This window comes from Carassius carassius, chromosome 4 (assembly GCF_963082965.1).
Source record: "Carassius carassius chromosome 4, fCarCar2.1, whole genome shotgun sequence".
In the NCBI taxonomy this organism is placed as follows: domain Eukaryota; kingdom Metazoa; phylum Chordata; class Actinopteri; order Cypriniformes; family Cyprinidae; genus Carassius; species Carassius carassius.
In genome coordinates, this window is record NC_081758.1 from 13,925,393 (window position 1) to 13,946,950 (window position 21,558).

Below are 21,558 nucleotides of genomic sequence, written 5' to 3' on the forward strand. Positions count from 1 at the left end.
ATTGTTTTTTACAAACAAAAATGGGGTGAACACACTTACATTCTCATTTTAAATGGTTTAAACATCGACACCATCGTGACAATTGATTAATATGCGCGAGGGAGAGAGAGCAAAACAGCGCTCGTGTTGTTTGAAGACGGTGAGCGCGCGGCCGGGGCTCTCTCTCTCTCTCGCACTCTCTCTCTCTCTCTCTCTCTCTCTCTCTCTCTCTCGTGCTCTCTCTTTCTCTCTCTCGTGCGCTCTCTCTCTCTCTCTCTCGTGCGCTCTCTCTCTCTCTCTCTCTCTCTCGTGCGCTCTCTCTCTCTCTCTCTCTCTCTCGTGCGCTCTCTCTCTCTCTCTCTCTCTGCCCTGTTAAACTGACAGGACTTAAAAACACATGCAAATGATAAACTTTCACTCTATGATGGTTAAGCTGTGCAATTAATCCGCGAATCACATTAGTCAAGGGCTGGGGAGCAGCTGGCCCGTACAGTTAATGAATAACGGATCAACTACGACAGCCTACATCGCACATCCTGCGATGTGACTATTGTGGATTCGTACATCGCGATATCGATGCTTAAACGACACATCGTGCAGCCCTAGTTCGAAGCGATCCAAAACACCTACAATGATAGTCAGATACCCTTGTATCACCAGTCCAGCACAGACATGGACCACACAAACAGGAGACAAGAATTGCACTGTTCACATTACAGCAGACATGTACTCACCAGCTGCTCACATACTGAGGAGCTCAGAGAATCAGTGGTGACTGGATACTAGTGCAGATGTCTTATTTCCCTCTTATATCTCCAAGGAGCTTTGGACCTACTCTTGGGTGGTCTGGGCCATTTCTGATTTTAATTTTAGCTTTATGTTTGTGTTTTAGCAGCATATGGGTGACTAGACACTTGCATGTGTCCTTTATCTGTTATCTGCCACTAATAGGCAGGAAAATGGAGGATTGTTGGTAGATTAAAGAGAGAGATGCTGAAAGATGACTAAAGGAAGGAGTTGGACACTTCATAAATGTATCTCCCTCTAGTACACACACACTTACTGAGTGTTTCTTGTATCTTCCAGATGAGGAATCTCCTGGTCTGTACGGCTTCCTTCATGTGATCGTCCATAAAGCCACAGGCTTCAAAGAATCTGCCAGTAAGTCTTGTCGGTTTCACTTTTTTTTTTTTAGATTATAGAAAACACATTTATCCTGCATAATATAGAATAATGGAAACAATTAATTTGTATAAATCAGCATTTCCCAAAGTGTGGTCTGTGGCCTACTAAGTATTGTAGGGGAGCTGCAGCCCACAATGTGGGAAATGCTGATGCATACAGATGTATTATTACGCAGAGCACAAGTAATTGGCCTCGTATATTGGGGAGAAAGGAAAAAAAAGAGGAATATTGTTACTGAGAAACTACACTTTTTTTTTTTTTTTCTTTTTTTTTTTCAACTGTTCACCTTAGATGAACTCTCCATCAGTTAGCTGTAGACACTTTTTGTTTATAACTGTAGCAAGTGTGCTTACAGTAAGTTACTGTGATTGTGTAGGTGAGTGATAAGATGAACAAACCAATATGAATGAAGCTACAACCTCCCTACAGACATCTTTATTATATAATATGTAGGCCATTCACTGTAAAGTATGCAGATTTGTAAATTATTTGAAAACTACATTACCCATGATTCTGCAAAAAATCTAAAAAGAGTATCAATCAAGTGAACATTTTTCTGAAATTAATCCCACCTAAAATTATTTTTTAAATATCTTTTTATATTGCAGTAATTTAACATTCCCTCTTCACAATTAATGTTTAAACAACATAAAGACAAAATATTTTTAATATTTAAATTAAATGTGTTTAATGGCATCTTTTTTCTGACTGAAGGTGAATATCATGGACACTAGTACCACTGATGTCTCTATGAAACAGATTTTCCCCTAATATTAACCCTTGACTATAGACATTCAAGATTACAGTATAATTGAGTTATCAATTTTAACATTTATTAGACGTAAAAAAAAGTTATCAAACACTAAATTCTAAATTAAATAAAATGTATGCTCAAAGCTACAAGAGTTATTGATTTCCTCTTGTTCTTGGATGAACAGACATCACAGCAGCTGGGTTATTGGGTTATATTGGCTGCTTTAAGAGCTGAACATGACACAGATCTGACACGCATCATAGTTTCTCACAACTCTTTACCTTTTTTGACTCACTTCAGCTCTTAAAGTCTCTGCTAATGAAATGACGAATTAAATCAGGTGTGTTAGATGAGGGAGACAGTGATGGACTGCTCCAGGGCAGTTCTGAAAACCATTTCAGAGACATGTTCTTAAATCCGACTCATAAATACTTACATGCATGCACTTATTTAAGGCAACTTCTTGACTTAACTGACAAAGCTTCTTGTGCTCTTTAATATAAAATGATCTAGGCTAAAGCCATAGGCCTAATTTATGGGTGGGATATGTCCCCACTACTTTTTGTCAGGGTCGATATCTCCATCGCTTTTTTCTAGTCTAATCTCTAATTGTCATACCATTCGAATTTTATATTAAGAAATTCTTTTAACCCAAAAAAGTAAATTATGCTACCTTTGAACTGGTTGTTTAAAATACAGATCTTTTGTAATCCCAGGCTATCTGTAAGCAGATGCACAATTGAAACTGGAATATAATTTCATTCACATGTTTCATAAACAAAATCCTTTCTGGATTACAATCCGCCATCAAAATCATAAAATGAATTATTCTAGCTGCTGTGAGAAAAGGCTATAAACGATCTGCCACCTTCAGGATCCTCACATGTGATAGCCTAGTAGCCAGGACAACTTTAAGTTTACAGACATGACGCAATGATGCAGTGCCATGCACAGAAATTATTGAAGACCGTAATGATCAGTACTTGCAGCATAGAAAGAGGTTTGTATACTCAAGCTAATGAAAAATTGTATGTGTATGTTTGATCAAGAAGACTTGTATTTGGCTTTTTCAGTACTCAGTACTTTTCAGATGTTATACACATCTAATCTATGCAATACAGTGGAATACTGCAATGGGTTTAGTATACCACCCTAACCTATTATTATACCCTCATTGGGGGCTGAGCCCCCTAAAATGAAAATCCTAGAATCACTCCTGGTTCAAAGTTTTTTATTCATAACACAGCATTTGTACGTATTTTCAGTTTTACAAAGCAATACATTTTTATTATCTTAACAATTTCATGATGACTTTAAATCAAGCCAACAAAAGGATGAATTAAGTGCACTGTTGGAGTTGCACAACATTCATGCGCATAAAAACAGCTTTGTTACATAAGTTCCTTTTTAGTACAGATGAAAGTGGAAGAGATGAATCTGTATCTGAAAATTGTCTCCCATCTCAAATCCACTTGGCGCCTTTACACAGAACAAAATACTCTTAAGTATTTTGTAACCCGAGTACATCAGCAGCACTGAGGTCACCATGGCTGCTGGGTCATAACTGTATTAGAGCTTGTCCTGTGGGGCTTCACTATAATATTTGCATATATATTTGCACATTATGTCTCTTTGCTTTTTGAGGTCAGAGCTTGAATCAAATACCCAAATCACGTCTATGTACAGTATAATAATGTGAATTTGCATAACAGACACATGTGGCCAGCAGACCAGATCAGCTCAGCTCTGAAAACAATCAGACCTCTGTTTTAAAGCTTGATAAAAGCCGCACAATATACTTCAAGACCGAATTGAAAAAGCCATTGTATAAGACTGTTTTGAGTTTTTTTGAGCGCTTGTTTTTTTTGGTTCATTGTTTGTGTTTGGCTCATCTGAAGTCATTTGTCATGGAGTTTGTGGTATTGTGGTTGCCTTGAATGTGACCGTAAGCACAAACATGTGTTTTGCATATGGATTTGCAGGTGTTTGAATATCTTTTTAAATTGGAAAGTACTTACTCCTTCTCAGACGCTGATTAAATCCTCCTCTCCACGTCTTATTAAAGGCCTTGAACCACTCTGACAGGAAATGCATCCAAATCCCCGCTCTGGGCCATTAATGAAAACTGGGTCGTTGACATTGGCTTCCTAATAAAAAGAGTTTGAGGAAGAAAATACTGACCCAGAATACTAACCACAACTTTTGATACTTACATTAAATGATTTATCTTTACCTTTCTGCTGGTTTCCAACCTCTAATCCTTTAGTTTTCATGGAGTCTCCATTAGTTGCTTATTAGCTGCCTATGGCTAGTTCATACAGCAGCAGATTTATCAGTCTCCTAAATAATAATTTCACTATATTTTGCCAATTTTTTGTGAACACGGAGTAAATATTGTGTAAAATAGGTGTTCTCAGCTTATATCATTAAATAAACTATATACATATTCTGAGTTTTTTTTAGAACCTACACACAATATTTGTGCAGCAAATCATCCTATTAGAATGATTTCTGAATGATTTCTGATCATGTGACTGATCAGTATTGAATGTTGAAAATTCAGCTTTGCCATCACAGTAAGAAATTACAGTTAGTTATTTTAAATTGTAATAAAATGTTACTATATTACTGTTTTCACAGGGTTTTTGATCAAATAAATGCAGCCTTGGTGAGCATATGTAAGAGGCTTTTCTTAAAACATCTTTTTAAAATCTTACCCCAAACTTTTGAATGGAGGTGCACATAATAATCACTGTAAACATAAATGTAAATATAACAACTATTCCTGCATATTCTTGTATGAATGTTCTCCATCTCTAAAAGAAACAGTGTATATGTGTGAACGGACTAGTTGCCATATGGAAACATCAGTCCGAGGATGTGGTTCCTGCCCCAGATGACGAAACTTTTAATCCACCAATGTGTGGGGCAACCATAAATATTTGGGTCAAATTTAAAACCTCAAACAGTTAGACTCCTTGTATAATACAGAACCAACAGTGGTTGTCTTTTTAAATATGCGCCAAAGTGCCAAACCTCTGTTATATATAATGGCACCTCTTCTCATTGAGCTACACAAACCTCTCATGTTGAGTCAAAAGCATGACCGAAGTAATGACAGCACACTCTATCAGTCTTTAAGAGCCCACTTAAGGTCCTCTCTTACGTCTGAACCCTTTTAAAAACACGTTCCACAGAAGCACTACTCTCTCATCGAGGGTCACTTCTGTAAACCTGAGCACCTTCCCTCACTGTAGTAGTCCACTCTCTGTTCTCATTCATGTAGGATGTTTTTATAAATACATTTCCTGTTCTCTGAAGAACTAGGTTTCTGTGCCTGGTGCTGCTAAAATCTAAAGCATCCTCTTGACCATGAGGAGAGATATAGCTGGCCTTATTTCATGTCTTTAGTATTGAGAACAAGGCCAGTATGGCTGCAGGAAATGGGCCGTTCTTGGAGAAATCCTGACTGAGATGTTTAGGATTTGGGTAAAGGTACTTTTCATTTAAAAAAAAATAATGCATCACTTAAGAGAGGATTTTTTTGGTTTTTATTTGCCAGATGCAAAATGGGTAAATTTTTGGTTTACGTTTGTGCCCCCAAAAGCCGGCCTAAAAGAAAATCCCGAAATTCCCACTGGTGACATTGTGGTGACCTCTCATTAAAATGTGATGCGATCCAGGAAGACCCAACACATGGTGACATTTGACCTTTTTTAGGTTTTGATACCATATGTAAGCTGAGTTCAAGCCCTTTCCAGAACTTTTTTCATTTTGTCCATAGCTTGAGCGTAACAAATAGGTTATGGCTATCAGAAGTTGGCCGATTGTTATGATTTTCCAGAATGGAATTTTGAGAAAAACTGGTTTAAAGTGAGACTGGTTTCACTTTCACTTCTATTTAACAATCACTGTCTGTCAGGAGCGCTATACTTCATTATTACACAAACAGACTAGAGTTACCCTGAAGAGGACCGTTTTTCATTGTTTATCATGATGGGCATAGTCTCTGAACTTTTGATCAACAAACTTTTGTTATGTTTGGATAGCACAAATAGTGTACCTTGTAGTTAGAAAAGCGAGCGCAGCGCACCTGTGCATATAACAGACTGTCATGGGACTCCTCCTTTTTAGTAATGACATCATCAAGTCCTTCATCTATGGATGTGAAATAGTCCATTATAACATTTTTTTAGGGCACTGACATCACCACGACTGAGCAGTCAGAGACGAGCAAGATAGTCTAAGTGAGCAGCTTGAGACTACGTTTTTTTTTTCTTGTGCTCCGCCATCTCATGATATTAATAAATAACTTTGCGTGCCGTAGTTTACACAGGACTGGCGGTAAAAGTGCATTGATACACCTTTATTATATAGGTTACTTGATTTATATCGATAGATGAACCGTTTTTGTGGTGCTAAGAGAAAGCACTTCCACAGCACTCTTAACAGGAGAGAAATTTATTTAGCAATTTTTCTGTATTAAACAAGTGAATTTTGCCAAGATATTTTCAGAGATGATAGATAAAATGTTAGATGATAGAATATTAATTAAATATTAATTGAATTAAATTCTAATTTTGACAAAAAAAAACATACAACCTATTTTTAGATTTTCCTGAAACCGTCCCAGTGCGACATCTGATGGGTTTTCCCAGATCGCATCACATATGATAATCTTGGCATGGGCTGAAGGTGTGGATTTCGGGGTGTAGGCGGTTGCGATGGGTCGGGTATTGGTAAACATAATGATCGCTCACCGCTGTCAACGTTTTTTATGCCTTTGAATCATGTCGTCATGTCACTCCGCAAGTAGTCCAATAATTTGTCACGATTGAAGTTCAAAGTGTACGCGCACCGTTCTGAATGCGCACACACCCAACCATCTACTCGCGTGAACAGCTTCAGTTGACTGACGAAGACAGTGAACACGGGTGATTCATGTAAGCAAATCCAATATATTGTCTTTCATTTTTATATGCAGGTCTAGTAAAATTTAACCAATCAATTGATCACTTTTGTCATGATTCCATAACATTGTTAAATGATTCTGGGCTAACTTAGCAAAGTAACGCCATGTTGGTTATTGCTTACTTCTAGCTAGAAAGTTTAGCAGCTTCTACAAGGCTCGAAATTGCCAACATTTTTGTCGCATATGCACCTGAAATTTAATCTGTGCGACCTAAAAATATATTTGGGAGTAACGTTATATGCGCGGAGCATATGAGCATATCTGTCCACTAATGACTCGTCCGATTTGCGAACTAATGACTCCTTTGAACCGATTCACTTTAATGAATGCTTAAATCTGATCTGGGTCGAGTTTCCCGATAACAATGTATCTTCGCTCTGAAGAGCGCTCTCAACGTGCAAGGTTATAAACGCTCGCCGCAATTCCACACGCTTGTCCCACAAACTTTACTTGACATGAACGAACGCGTTCTACGTGCTACTAAAGAGTCACTGTCCATTCGCAAAATTCGTGCTGAAATATAACCTATGGAATCGTATTCTGAACGTTCAACCTAATAATCGTCTTCTGTTGTGAAGTAGCAATCATAGAAGTCTATAATAAAGCACTGACAAAATGGCTGAACAAAAACACAAAAGATACCTTTCAAAAATATAGAGGCAAATAAAGATGTTATTTTTAATAGATGTAAAGGACACCATAGAAATAAGGAAAAACAAAACATCTGGAAGGACAAGAAATGCCAAATAAATGGCTAGTTTACGTGCACGTCAGCAGCAAGTTATTGACAGATTTTTTGGATTTCATCCCTATTTTGCCCAGTCTTTGAAGCATATTTCCCACATTACTCCTTTTATGATTTTTTTTTTTTGTTCAATCATTTAATTTAGATGTGTATTTAAATTTCGTCCCTTTTTTAATTATTTAATTTATAAATTAATTTAAACAAAAAACAAGTACAATATTTTTTATTAATTTATTATTATACTATATAAATTATGTCACTGTGTGCGTGTGGTGTGTGGGGGGGTAAGTGCACCGTATGGTTTCCTGCTTTTTTGTCCTTTGTCGATCACACCTATGAACTCTGAATACACGAAACACCATTGTAACCCCCCCTTTAAATATATAACATTGTACATTATCATCTATCAATATACTGTCAATTTCTAATTTTTACATAAAAAAATAAATAAAATGGAAAATAATAAATCATCTGCCAAGTGTTGATTGTTAATTATCTTACTGAAGGCTGTTTATGGGGTGTCGAACAACAAAGCAACTGAAATATGATTTTTTTGCAAGTGTGTGTGTATGTAACAACAGCTTCTGAATGAAATGTATTTTCTGCAGATCTGTACTGTACGCTGGAGGTGGACTCTTTTGGTTACTTCGTCAGTAAGGCCATAACACGTGTGTTCAGGGACATAACTGAACCACACTGGAATGAGGTGAGCTCTTTAAAAGTGTATCATAAGAAATAAATATCCCCTGATGAATCACCATCGACCATCTGTCATTAATTAATCTGTCCTCCTATAGGAGTTTGAAATCGAGCTGGAGGGCTCTCAGTTTCTGCGGATCCTGTGCTACGAGAAGTGTTACGACAAATCAAAGCTCAATAAGGACGATAATGAGATTGTGGACAAGATCATGGGAAAGGGACAAGTACAGGTAGGACAAAGAGAGAAACACATTGCTAAACCGCAAACAATGAGTAGACCCCACCAGACTGGTTTAGACCACAAAAGTTCAGACTTAAATAGTAGCGGTTTCCGGATGCGAGTCATTTTATTGTTGTCTGGTTTCAGCGTGCACTCTGCAGATGGGCTTTTGTGGTGCTGGATTTTTGACATGGGTAGCTTTACTGCCTGAGAAGCCATGATTTACATTTTTCACTTCACATACGTGGGAAATACCCCAGTTAAATTGAAGTGAGTGAGTGTGTGTGTGTGTGTGTGTGTGTGTGTGTTGAGATCAGTGTGTTAACATGTGTTTGTAGCTGATGTTAACTGTTCAGGATTCTTCAATTTTTCAACAGACCCACCCCAGAAAAAAGATTGTAAACATGCCTTTTTATTTTACTGTAATAAATCTTTCATTAGTCTTTCATTAATTGTTGTGACAACCACGTTAGCCGCCGATGCTACTTTTTTCATTATCAAGCCATTTTGTCTTTACAAGTTTATGCTAAAAGTATTGCTTTCGTTTTTCTTCTTTTAAATTTAGGGCAGCTTTTGGGGGCTGAAAATGAGGTGGATTTAATTGCACTGGAGGTTTATTTCTGTTTTATGTTCATGTTATTCTCTTGGGATCATAGCCAGAGGTGAATTAACAGCACGAGAGATGATTCTCTGTTTTCACTGAGAATAATGGTGTGTGTATCGCAGATATACATGTTACCATTAAACAGGCGCACACACACAGCCCTACTTCTACAGTCAAAGAGGGACTCATAGTGATGATCCTTTGGGAATAGAGATGTCTTGGAGATGCTTTATGCCTATGAGGGTGCTTATGATGGATTTTTATTAGAATTCTCTGTTACAATATTGCGTTTTTCAGTATTAAAGTATTTAATTATGCCACTGCATTATTTTTTGAGTAAAGTATTGTTAAGTAACTATTCCTGGCCACAATCGACTAGAGATGCTTTATCTTTTGTGCTACAGTATATATTTGGCTTTCAGGTATTTGATAGTGTGGTATAAAGTTAATGAGGAATGTAATTCTGTACTCATTCATTGAAAAATTGGGCCTGATTATGTATATCAAATCAGATATTTCCAGTATTGTTATCTTCTATTGAAACTTTCGAATATTACCAATTTAAAAATGTTTTTTCTTAAAATTGTGGGCCAGTATGTTGGAGCACACGAGATGCAGAAAGTTTCCCAGTGTTTCACTGTGAATGTGTGTTTGTTGAGTGAAGTAGCACAGTCTGCCAAACAACCATCTTATATTCCCTTGTAAGTAAAGCACCTCTTCAAAGGGAGAAGGGCACAGCTGATCGTACAGAGGTGCACTTCACACTCACCTTTTAATATGTGTGACCTATGGCTATAAGATATATTTGGTTGCTTGGTTATTTTGGTTATTTGGTTTCTTCTAGTTAATACCTTTCTTCCTGTACACGAAGACAAGCCACTTCTGAAACTAAAGTCACTTCTTTCCGTGCATGTGAGCGACCTTGTTCATGTTTAATTGAGTTTAAAGAGTATGTTTAAGTTGGGGATGAGTAGAGACTTTGTCTCTGAAGCTGAAGCTGATTTAGAGTCTTTATACAGGTTATTACCGAGACATTCAGGCCTTTAATACACTGTATATGCTCCAGTCAACCTTGAAACTTTCTGCATCCAGTTCTTTTGATTAGTTGGGTTTGTATGTCTCAGTTTAAGACTTCTTTTTAAGGATTGAACACCATGAGCAGGTTATTTTTAAAACACTGTGCTGTGGATGTACCTGTAATGATGGCACGTGCACATACTGTACAGTGCAGTATGATAAGTGTGGCGTAAGTGGCTGTACTTTGGGAAATATAGATCACTCAGAGAGAATTAGATAATTTGATGACTGCTGTGTGCTCAAACAGCTGCTGCAGAGGAACATGGAAATGTCGTTTTGTATGGAATAGTGTAGTAGTAAAATATACCATGATTTTACTCTAGATTAGCATGATCACTAGCATGATTACTCCATCTTTCAGTGTCACATGATCTTTCAGAAATCATTATAATTTGCTGAGTTGTGCTTATGTAACATTTCTTATTAATATCACAGTTAAAACAGTTGTACCTTGAAAAACCTTGGTATTTTATTATTTTTATAAATCGTTGTATTCTAAGGTTAGGTACGCACAGTATGATCACTAGCAACATCAACATGACATTTACAACAGCTAATAGAAAACAATTAAGCTTTCACATATTAGTGAAATAATTAAATATTTTCCCCAATATTGCTGTCTGGTTGAATTAGTGAAACTAAGATAACTACTATATTATTTGTGTAAGATATTATAGATTATGGAAGATATTAAAAGTTGGCCAGAAGGAATGACAGTAAAGGTGAGAGAGTTTAAGTCATCATCATTCATGTATGAGGGATAATATCAGGCTCTTTGTTATGTTATGCTGTCTGTCTTGCCCGTGATCGGTGATATTGAGGGCTAGGTCAACATCTGGACCATCTTATGCTCTAAAAAAAACCCTATTCTCCAAACTAATCAGTCTCTTTCATTGAGATTATGTAATGCTGTGATTGTGTTGCCATCATGAGTATCTGAGCCTGATCTTCTGTTTAAATCTTTCCCTCTGAGCGTCTGTTTTCTTAACTGCTCTGGATGAGGTGGACTGAGCCAAAATGTTTCCCTTTCCTCCCTGGAGAGATCCCGATTTATTTAATAACTTTCTGGCTCCTACATGTAAAAATCTTTAAATGGTCACATTGTAACAACTCCCTTCTGTTTTGAATGGACCCTGTTACTACAGTAATGTTTTATAGGGAGATGGGAAAACTTTGCCAAATTTCGACCTTGAATTTTTCTGCCCACTATGAAACCACAATACTGTGCTAATCAACAAAATGACAGCCAATCAGAACAAGCTTTACATCACAGCTCAATGAATGGCTTTGTTGCTGACGCTGTGAACTCTCCTTGACGCTTGTCCTGCCTGGTTGAGACGTGGTGCTACTCAAAGGCCCAGGATCATCCATCCATTAATATCACTCAGGCCTTTCATTTTAAGCATATCTGCTTGGCTTGGAACCACTGGGAGTTGATCTTTGACCTCTGGGGGTTTCGTCTGTTATTGTCCATTAAAGGGCTTTTAAGTGTTGTTCCCCTTTGGACCAGAGGGAACCAGCCGGCTCTTCTTATGGAGAACTAATCAATATCTGTCACTGTATGACCAAACAAATACAAACACTCACATATCCTGTCAAATTAAGCTTGAGGAGCTTGATTGAAAAGACACGTTGCTTAAACTGATTAACATTTAAGGTCACGCTGATGCTTTCCATGAATAAGATGCTCTTCAGATCTATGATTGTGCTTCTTAACATTTGTGTGGAAACTAGGGCTGCACGATTAATCGCATACGATTGTCATGCGTGTCTCTTCAGTAAAGCTGGTTCTGTGATTTAGTACTAAATATCCATCAAATGGATATCCAAATGGAGCGGCACTTACTGCACAGAGCCGTAGTTTTAAAAGAATATAAATTTTCACTGTCGATTTTAATACATACTTGCTGAATAAAAGTATTAATTGTCTGTCTATCTAATAATATAATAATTATTTGCTCCTTTTCATTTTATGATAAATTAATGTTAGATAATAGTTTATCTAAAACGTATTAATCTAAACATTTTCAAAAGTACCAGTACGAGTGTAAAAAAACTTGTGAAAAGAAGTTTGCAAAATCAGTTATCGTCTAACTTTCTAAACACTTTCATCACACCCAGCAAAGTGACCTGAGTGTGTTACATCGATATAGATAGCGATATGATGTTTTGCTTTTCTCTGTAGTGGCTTGTTATATAATGCCACAGACGACAACCGCAGCAATTCACAGGCAGCTTGAAAAGTGTGTAAGATTGTTTTTATGCTTTACTCCTCTCCTCACCAGCCTCCTCCTCTCTTCCTCAGGGAGTCCTCTTTCTCATCATGACTTCCTTTCACGTTATTTCTTCCCCTTAAGTCAGTGTTTTGTGGTCTTTTCATGTGTTTTCAGCTCTTCGGCTGTGAAGTGTTATGTTGAGTGTCCTTGTGGAAACTTTGTTACAGTGGGGTTGTATCCCCTCTAAGCCCTGTAAGGTGACTAATGCTATGCTTTGTCAACACCGTGCACTCTTTCATACATATATGGTTTAAAGAGAGCCATATCTTACACTTTAGTAGCATTTTATAATTCCCTGGCATCATGTATTAATGTTAGTGTAGGTTTTGTCTTTTGTTTTTAGGACATTAGAAACATTTCTAATCAATGTTTAAAATGTTTATGCTGCTTAATATTTTTGGTGTTGAAACTTTCTTTTGTCATTTTTATGGCTCTGGGATGAATGGAAAGTTCAAAAGAACAGTGTTAATTTCAAATATTAATCTTTTGCAGCATTATACATATCTTTACTGCCACATTTGATCAATTTAATGCGAAACATTTAAAAGAAAATTAATCTGACTTATAGAATAAGTATCATAATCTAATGTTTAGGAGTAATGCAACAATGGTAATAATCATTATTATTAATAATAATAATATTATTTTCACAAATACAGAAACAGTATAGTTAAAATATTTATTGACCAAGTTATATAATACTGAATAGAAATTGATTTGATTTGTAAACCTGGGTGGAGATTTGAATCTTTTTTTTTTGTTTTTTATGCACGTCTACATTGAGATTGTTTGTCTGCACAGTGATTAAATTTTAGACCACCACTATTAAAAAGTCTTTTAATAGTATTTTGTAACTGTAAAAGAGTTCATCCCTTAAAAGCCTCTAATCTCATTGTCCATGTGCTGGTAGAACAGGACATCATGTCCTCTTTGAGGAAGTCTTCTCAATCCCTGTAACTCTAACTGCAACAAACCCTTTCAGAACTGAACCTCATTTCATCCTCCTGAGCCCCTTCTAGAGCTCCCTACGGAGACGAGCAACAGCCAACAATTCTCTCCTGGTCTTGTACCTCCCACCGACAATCTTTGCGCTTTGAGTTGTCTCCTCAAACCCACACCTTCTAGAATCATAACTATGTGAGAAAACTGTTCCAGATGACATGTATTGGAATAGATTAAGCCCTGAGCTTGTTCACAACACCCAAGGTTCATCAGCCGTGAAGAGCATTTACACTTTGCGGTTAGCCATGGGGGTCTGGCATCCTTTTTAAATCCAGATCTAGTTTGTTAAACATATATAAGAAACTAGTCTGTCAGGGCTAAATTTCTTGGTTTTGGCGTCTTCGGGTTGTGTTTGTGTGACTATGGTTGAGCATGGATTCATGCAGCGCTGTTGTTTTCCGGTGGCTGTGCGTGCATGCATGGAATGTATTCTAATCTGAATACTATAGACAGTCATTAATCATAACCACTCCGTCCGTCATATTTTTTTTGTAATATGTCATGTCACCTCTGTTTCTCTCGCTTTCTCTCCAACATCCTACAATCCCCAGAGGCCCCAGAATCCATCAGCCTTGACAGATGGGTGTTTTATGGTTCCTGCAGATACATTTGCTCACACACACAAACTCGCTGTAGGGTGCACATACTAACAAATTGGTGCGACAGATTTGTTGCATATAAATGGTGTCAGTTTGCAGAGTCTAGCTATGCTAGTGGCTGTCTGCATGTGGCAATGTTTGAGTCCATCAAAAAAGCTGCAACTTGGGCATCACTACTCTACAGAGTAATCTAATCTACAGAGATCTCTCCAACGTTAAGTAAAACACAAGCGATCAGTTCTTTTCAACATGGTGAAATCGATTGGGGTTGACCCACGCCATATATAATTAAAACCCTGTCTATAGAAAACTATTGTGAGTAAAGTCCTCCTCTCATTTGTACACCATTTACTGTACGTGACTCGTCACAAAACCCATTTATTTCTTGAGGTGTTGAACTTTTCAAACAAGTAATTCTACTTAAACTTGTAAACGTTTACAAAAAAAAGACAATGTAACATTGTTTCTTTTTAATTATTTGTTACACTTACTAGCAATTAATGAGTAAAAATTGTCAAAGTAAATCTTAAACCATTTTTTGGTTTAGCACCAAACTGCTGAATGTGCCGTTAAGAATTCACCACTAATTTAATTTATTCTCCTGTAGTTATTTCTGTCCATTCTATTAAAATCACTGTTTGATCTGTTCTCAGGTTCATTCACAGTGTTTATAGACTGCTTTCTGTAACATGGCCTATTTTAGTTAACTAATTCGGTCCAAGTTTACCGATTGCTGAAATTCAAGTCTGCAGTGATCTGGCTGTAAAAGTTGAATTTAGCAGTGAGGATCTGATATAATTAGGTCATGTTTAGACAGGAAGTGGAACACAAAGCCCCAGTGAAATCCTTTTAACTTAGCTGAAATTTTACCAGAATTCGCAAGCCTGCCAGCTTGTGCTCATCTGAGTCTTTCTAAGGGAAGTCTAATCAGATTTAGTATTTATTGACATCTTTTATTCACTTAGTTCTTGAGGAACAGATCAGCCGGTCACTATAGGTTGATTCCTCTCTGTGTTTTAGAAATACATGTCCTCTCTGTGTGGTTTTGTCTTTTTTTCTTTTTTTCTCCAATCTCCTTCCCAACTCAAATATAATCAGCGCTCAGAAAGCTCAAAACAGTGACACTCAAGGGCATCAAGGAGGAGAACAACATTGAGATCATTAAGTTCACTCCATTTTCACTCCCCCTCTTATATGTAGTCTACATCACTAACAAGGTTCTGGGCTTTTTGTTTAGGAACACTAAGTTAAAGGGATAGTTCACCCAAAACTGTGCAAACATAATTGAGCTTCTACTTACCATATTTGATGTGCTCAGTGAGTGTGTTTATCAATGATTTGGTATGAATAAAAGCCTAAATTTTTATCATAGTTATCATACAGTAATTGATGACATTTATTTTTGGGTGAACTATACTTTTTGGGGCACAGTCTGAGGCATATTTTAGCTGTTGTTTGTTGATTGTAACATATGTTACAATAGAACATGCAACATAATAAATTAAAAATATTATATAATATAATGCTTGTTGATGTTGTATGTGTTTCTAAGCTGTAATTTACATATTCCATAAAGGCTTTGGTCATGAATAATACATTGGCTGTACACTCAAAAGTATACCAAGCAATGTCTTCATAAACCAAATATTATTCACACATTATGCCTTAATTCTGTTTTGTATTAAAGAATTGCAAAGTGCTACACACATTTTTTGTTAACATTGTTTAATGGCAAGGGAAGAAACTTAGCAAATCACAATGTGAATCTTTACACTGAATCTTAATTTATTAAAGCATAAAGCACCAGGGTCTCCTCGGCAGAGCAGAGCTCCCTCACATTCAGAGAGATGTTAATACAGCTTCCACTGGTTCTCATCACAAACCATCTATATGAAGCATTACATAACCATAAGTCTAGCTGTCCAACCCTTTTTGAAATCTTGTTCTTGTTGAACATTAAAGACCCTGTAAAACCATCCATTTTGAACTCTATGCTAATATACTCCCAAAAGTTTACTAAACTTCACTTTTAGCAGATATACACAGCTAAAAATTGGATCCAACTTAAAAGAAAATGTGTGGAAAATTAATCATATTTCATGGCATCTGTAAGCTTATTTTGTGCACCATTCTGCCAGCATGTTGTCTTTTTGCTGTGGGGCAAAAACTATGTACCTGAGCAAATGTATTCCTGAAGTCTATGACAGCATTGTTTGAGCAGAGAGTATTTTATCAGTATTATAGCTGGTAGGTTTTTTTTCCACTAGAAAGCACAAGAACATAAAAACAAAGATGGCAGATGGTCCAATAAAAAAATATGTCAGCATGTCAAAAACATAAATCAGAGAGGGGGCAATGTACCCTTCACCTGCATCCTTGCCCCCACACTTCTTTTTTTCATGCACATGCCAATGATGAGTAAATTGAGAAAATGCATTGATAATGTAGGTTATATGCTGGCCATGAAAGTCATGCATTATTGCATTTTCTTTATTATTTCTAAAACATATTGTCCCTTTGATAAATTAATCATTTAGATGATTTCCTCTTTTGAATCTGTGATGTGTATATATATTTTTAAAACTGTATTATGTTATTGTAATATATTGTATTGCATGTACAGTATATGTACTGTACTATTATGGCAACTTTTAGCATTTAGCTAGTGAATGTTGGACTTTTGAGAAAATCAGAGCCCAGGGTTATTGAATGCAAGTTAGTGTTGTTTTTTCAGTGTTAATAAACACGGGTTCTCTCTACCTGATTTCTGCTGTCCCTTTCAGCTTCACACAGTTTAGTCTTCGGATTCCTTCGTATCAAAGTTCGCTGTAGGTTGTGTTATGCTGCTTTTTACTGGGATGGTGGTTTGCAGTCCCAGCTCCTCCTTTACTCTGATTTGTTCTGCTTTTGTTTCAATGGATATTTTTGGATCAAATCAATTACAAGATATTTGATATTCCAGCCTGAAATAGTTGACCCATGGGGTGTTTTATCATGTATGGTTTGTGTTTATGTAAAAAAGGGTTAAGAAAAGAGTGGAAAGTCCGAACCCCTTTGTATGACTTTCTACAGGAAACACAGCCCATGAGAGCACATTTGGACCAAGTGCCTTTCTGAATACCAGAGATGGTTGATTTAGAAGTGACATGAAGCCAGAGAGCATTCCTGTCCTTCTCTCTTTTCATGATTTGCAGATGATATTGGTATGAAGGCTTGGTGGATAGAAGCAGTTTTTCTCTTATATGTCTAGAGCAAAAACAACACACCAAGTGTACTTTTCTGGGCACCTGTATACTGTTTTATGTATATATTTTAAATTGTTTACTTGTAAATAATTATAACTTCCAATATATTCTAATTGGTCCTATATTTGTATTATCGGTTTCATTTGTGGATGTTGTGTGTGGATCACTCTTGAGATCCTTGTTTATTACTATAAACTTTTTTTTTTTAAATTTGTTTACACTTTTTTTTTTTAAATACTTTTTAATAAAATATATATACAATAAAAAAAGAATAAGAAATAAAATACTGCTGCAAAGTTCTCCACTAAATAAAATACTACGTTTGAATTACTGTCTCAAACCAATATCATATAATAAAATATATTGAAAAATATAAATAAATAACTATGATTACAGTGCAGCATTACCAATCCCATCTTGTAGGCCTGCTCATATTTAAAAAATATATATCACTTTTTCAGCATCAACAGTTTCAGTTTTGAGACCTGCTCAGATTTCGTTATTGCGTTGGACCGATCGGAATTAAGAGCAAAGGTCTGTTTAAATGCCGACGGGAGCTACGTTTGAATTACAATTGTTTTTTCCTAGTTGTAGTGATGTTCACACTCGCGTGAAGCCTTTTGAAAATCTTAGGCCGGTGACACACTGGCATATTGCACCTGTCAAACATAGTCTATTTTGCCTAGGCTTTATATTTATGCTCAACATGAAGTAAAGATATTGTTGTCGTGAATACAAGATCCCGGTCTGTCGGTGCATCGGCGGCCTCCCTCTGTCACCTACAGTAGCAGCAACGCGCCAGAGCCGCTTCAGGCACGATTCTGGTGTGTAAAGACACAGAAAACGCGAGGCAGCCGTCACGCAACTGACACACAGCAAAAACGCCACGCTCGTCGCTCACGCCACGCAGCCAGTGTGTCACCAGCCTTAGAATCAGCTGCAGGGCGGGATTTGTGCTGAACGCGGAGAATTCCGCCATTTAATGTATTCGTTTGGAAACACGAAAATGTACCTACGTTCCGAGTACAAAATATTGCATTCGGTACACACGTGCACCGTACCGAAAGCCCTGTACCGAAACGGTCCGGTACGAATACACGTACCGTTACACCCCTAATATACATACACACACATATATATATATACACACACATATATGTACACTCGCCTAAAGGATTATTAGGAATACCATACTAACACTCTCTTTGACCCCCTTTCGCCTTCAGAACTGCCTTAATTCTACGTGGCATTGATTCAACAAGGTGCTGAAAGCATTCTTTAGAAATGTTGGCCCATATTGATAGGATAGCATCTTGCAGTTGATGGAGATTTGTGGGATGCACATCCAGGGCACGAAACTCCCGTTCCACCACATCCCAAAGATGCTCTATTGGGTTGAGATCTGCACTGAGGGGGCCATTTTAGTACAGTGAACTCATTGTCATGTCCAAGAGACCAGTTTGAAATGATTCGAGCTTTGTGACATGGTGCGGGAAGTAGCCATCAGAGGATGGTAACATGGTGGTCATAAAGGGATGGACATGGTCAGAAACAATGCTCAGGTAGGCCGTGGCATTTAAACCATGCCCAATTGGCTCTAAGGGGCCTAAAGTGTGCCAAGCAAACATCCCCCACACCATTACACCACCACCACCAGCCTGCACAGTGGTAACAAGGCATGATGGATCCATGTTCTCATTCCATTTACGCCAAATTCTGACTCTACCATCTGAATGTCTCAACAGAAATCGAGACTCATCAGACCAGACAACATTTTTCCAGTCTTCAACTGTCCAATTTTGATGAGCTCATGCAAATTGTAGCCTCTTTTTCCTATTTGTAGTGGAGATGAGTGGTACCCGGTGGGGTCTTCTGCTGTTGTAGCCCACCCACCTCAAGGTTGTGCGTGTTGTGGCTTCACAAATGCTTTGCTGCATAGCTCGGTTGTAATGAGTGGTTATTTCAGTCAAAGTTGCTCTTCTATCAGCTTGAATCAGTCGGCCCATTCTCCTCTGACTTCTAGCATCAACAAGGCATTTTCGCCCACAGGACTGCCGCATACTGGATGTTGTTCCCTTTTCACACCATTCTTTGTAAACCCTAGAAATGGTTGTGCGTGAGAATCCCAGTAACTGAGCAGATTGTGAAATACTCAGACCGGCTCGTCTGGCACCAACAACCACACCACACTCAGAATTGCTTAAATCACCTTTCTTTCCCATTCTGAAATTCAGTTTGGAGTTCAGGAGATTGTCTGTATATATATATATATATATATATATATATATATATATATGTGTGTATGTGTGTGTATATAAATATATATGTATATGTATACATGTATATGTATATGTATATATACGTGTGTGTATTTTGAATCAATGCACCTTATTAACCTTTTTTGTGTCTAATTTTTATATTTCATTTTTAGTATTCGGATTAGTTACATTTATACATTAACTGTATATTTCAATTCTGTTTATAAAGTATATATTTATATTAGGGCTGTCACAATATCAACTTAAATTTTTTTGCAAAATTTTGAATAATAAAATAAAAAATGCTTTGTCAAATTTATTAAATCCCACTCAGAATATAAGTGTAGGGAGACTGATAGAAATGTTGTTACTATAATGGTATATATTAACAAAAAGCATACAAAATGTACTTATGTACTTATCAATATTTCATTTTTTTAAATATCACTGTTACCATCAGTACTGCTGTATTGTGAGACTCATAATTTATTTATTTAGTTCCAGCTATACTTGTTGAATTTTTCTCGTTCTTTTGGCATTCTTACTGGCCTCTGTTTTCTCTTTTCTCCTGAAGATATAGTGAATTCACACACACGGCCCTGGGCTGCCATTTCTATTTGCTAGCCGGCTAATCAGATTTCCCATTGCCAGATTTTTGACCTTAATGTAATCCGTCTTTTCTCTTTTTGTCCCTTGAGGAACCAGGACAGAACATTTTGTGTCCCCTGCTTTTCCCACTCTTGGTTTCAGATCTCTATTTTTTTCCCTTCCCAGCTATTCTTGTCATTTTCCAGTACTTTCTGGTCAGGCCCTCTGAGCATTTCCTATCTCCTGCTCCTAATTTCCTGCTAGTCCTCTTTCCTATCTCAATATCTCTCCGTTTCTCGTTGCACTGGTCAGGACTAGTGTTTTGTGTAGTGATCATTTGAGAGACCTGTCACACATGATGTTTTGTAAAAGACATGATGTGCTGCAAAAGATTGACCAGACACCCACAACCCTTAAATTATGCTTTGGTGGGTGGTGCGACATAGTGACTAAAGCTCAGGATGTTTTCAGGACATGCTGTAGATGTAACAATCCTCAGTACACAAAAGAAGATTTATAGAGTTTCCTTTTTATTAAACATGACATGTCATTATTCCACTTGCCTGCTGTAAACATGTCAACTTAAGTAACAAGTAACTACTTCAAGCTGATGTTTTGCCATGATATGTCCCATATACTGATGCTAAAATACATTTATACCGTGCCTTATTAACCACAGCAAACACAGAAGAGTGGCAGGCAATATAGTATACTTAACCAGCCATGATATCAACAAATGACTATCATTTTTGTTTTTATGCCATTTAGCTGCCTTTTCTGTATCTCTGACCAATCACAGACTGGAATTTTCAGATCCGATTTAAGCACTGGACATGCAAAAATGAGGCTGTGAAAGTGGACTAGTGAGTGGATGAGATTATCTGTTCAGCACGATGACTTTTAATGTCCCAAACAACCTCTGTTGTCACACACAAAAACAACCATTTCTAGGTTATTTTGCAACCCAGCGCTGGTTAAATATTGGACAGGACACTTGCTCGGTTATTTGGACCCAGCTGGTTAAATGTTTGACCCAATATTCTGGGTTGTTTTATTTTACTCAGATATTATAAAAAAATTACTATATTACTCTCTTAAAATGGTTTGGAAATTACTAGAGGCAACAGTAATAATTAAAAAGGTGAACATTTATTAATAAGCAAGAACAACCATAGAGAAAAATATTAGACAAATTAAATTTATTTGGAAGAATAGAGCAAGGTTTACAATATAACATTCTTTTAAACTCATTTAACAAGCTTTTTAAAAATAAAAAATTAACATTTAAAAGTAACATTTTCAGTCGTGTATTCAGTAGGGGTGTGCACGGATAGTCGAACACTCGAATATTCGTT

The 21,558-nt window shown here is 37.0% G+C and overlaps 1 protein-coding gene across 3 annotated transcripts in view; it reads left to right on the plus strand.

Annotated features, from left to right (window-relative positions):
- LOC132136713 (active breakpoint cluster region-related protein-like) overlaps positions 1–21,558 on the plus strand; it is a 179,365-nt gene that overhangs the window by 125,984 nt on the left and 31,823 nt on the right. For all 3 annotated transcript variants that reach the window (XM_059547307.1, XM_059547316.1, XM_059547325.1), the window contains 3 exons: positions 1,066–1,140; positions 8,244–8,341; positions 8,433–8,564. In XM_059547307.1, coding sequence (XP_059403290.1) covers positions 1,066–1,140; positions 8,244–8,341; positions 8,433–8,564 — 305 coding nt within the window. The remainder of the gene's footprint in view (positions 1–1,065; positions 1,141–8,243; positions 8,342–8,432; positions 8,565–21,558) is intronic.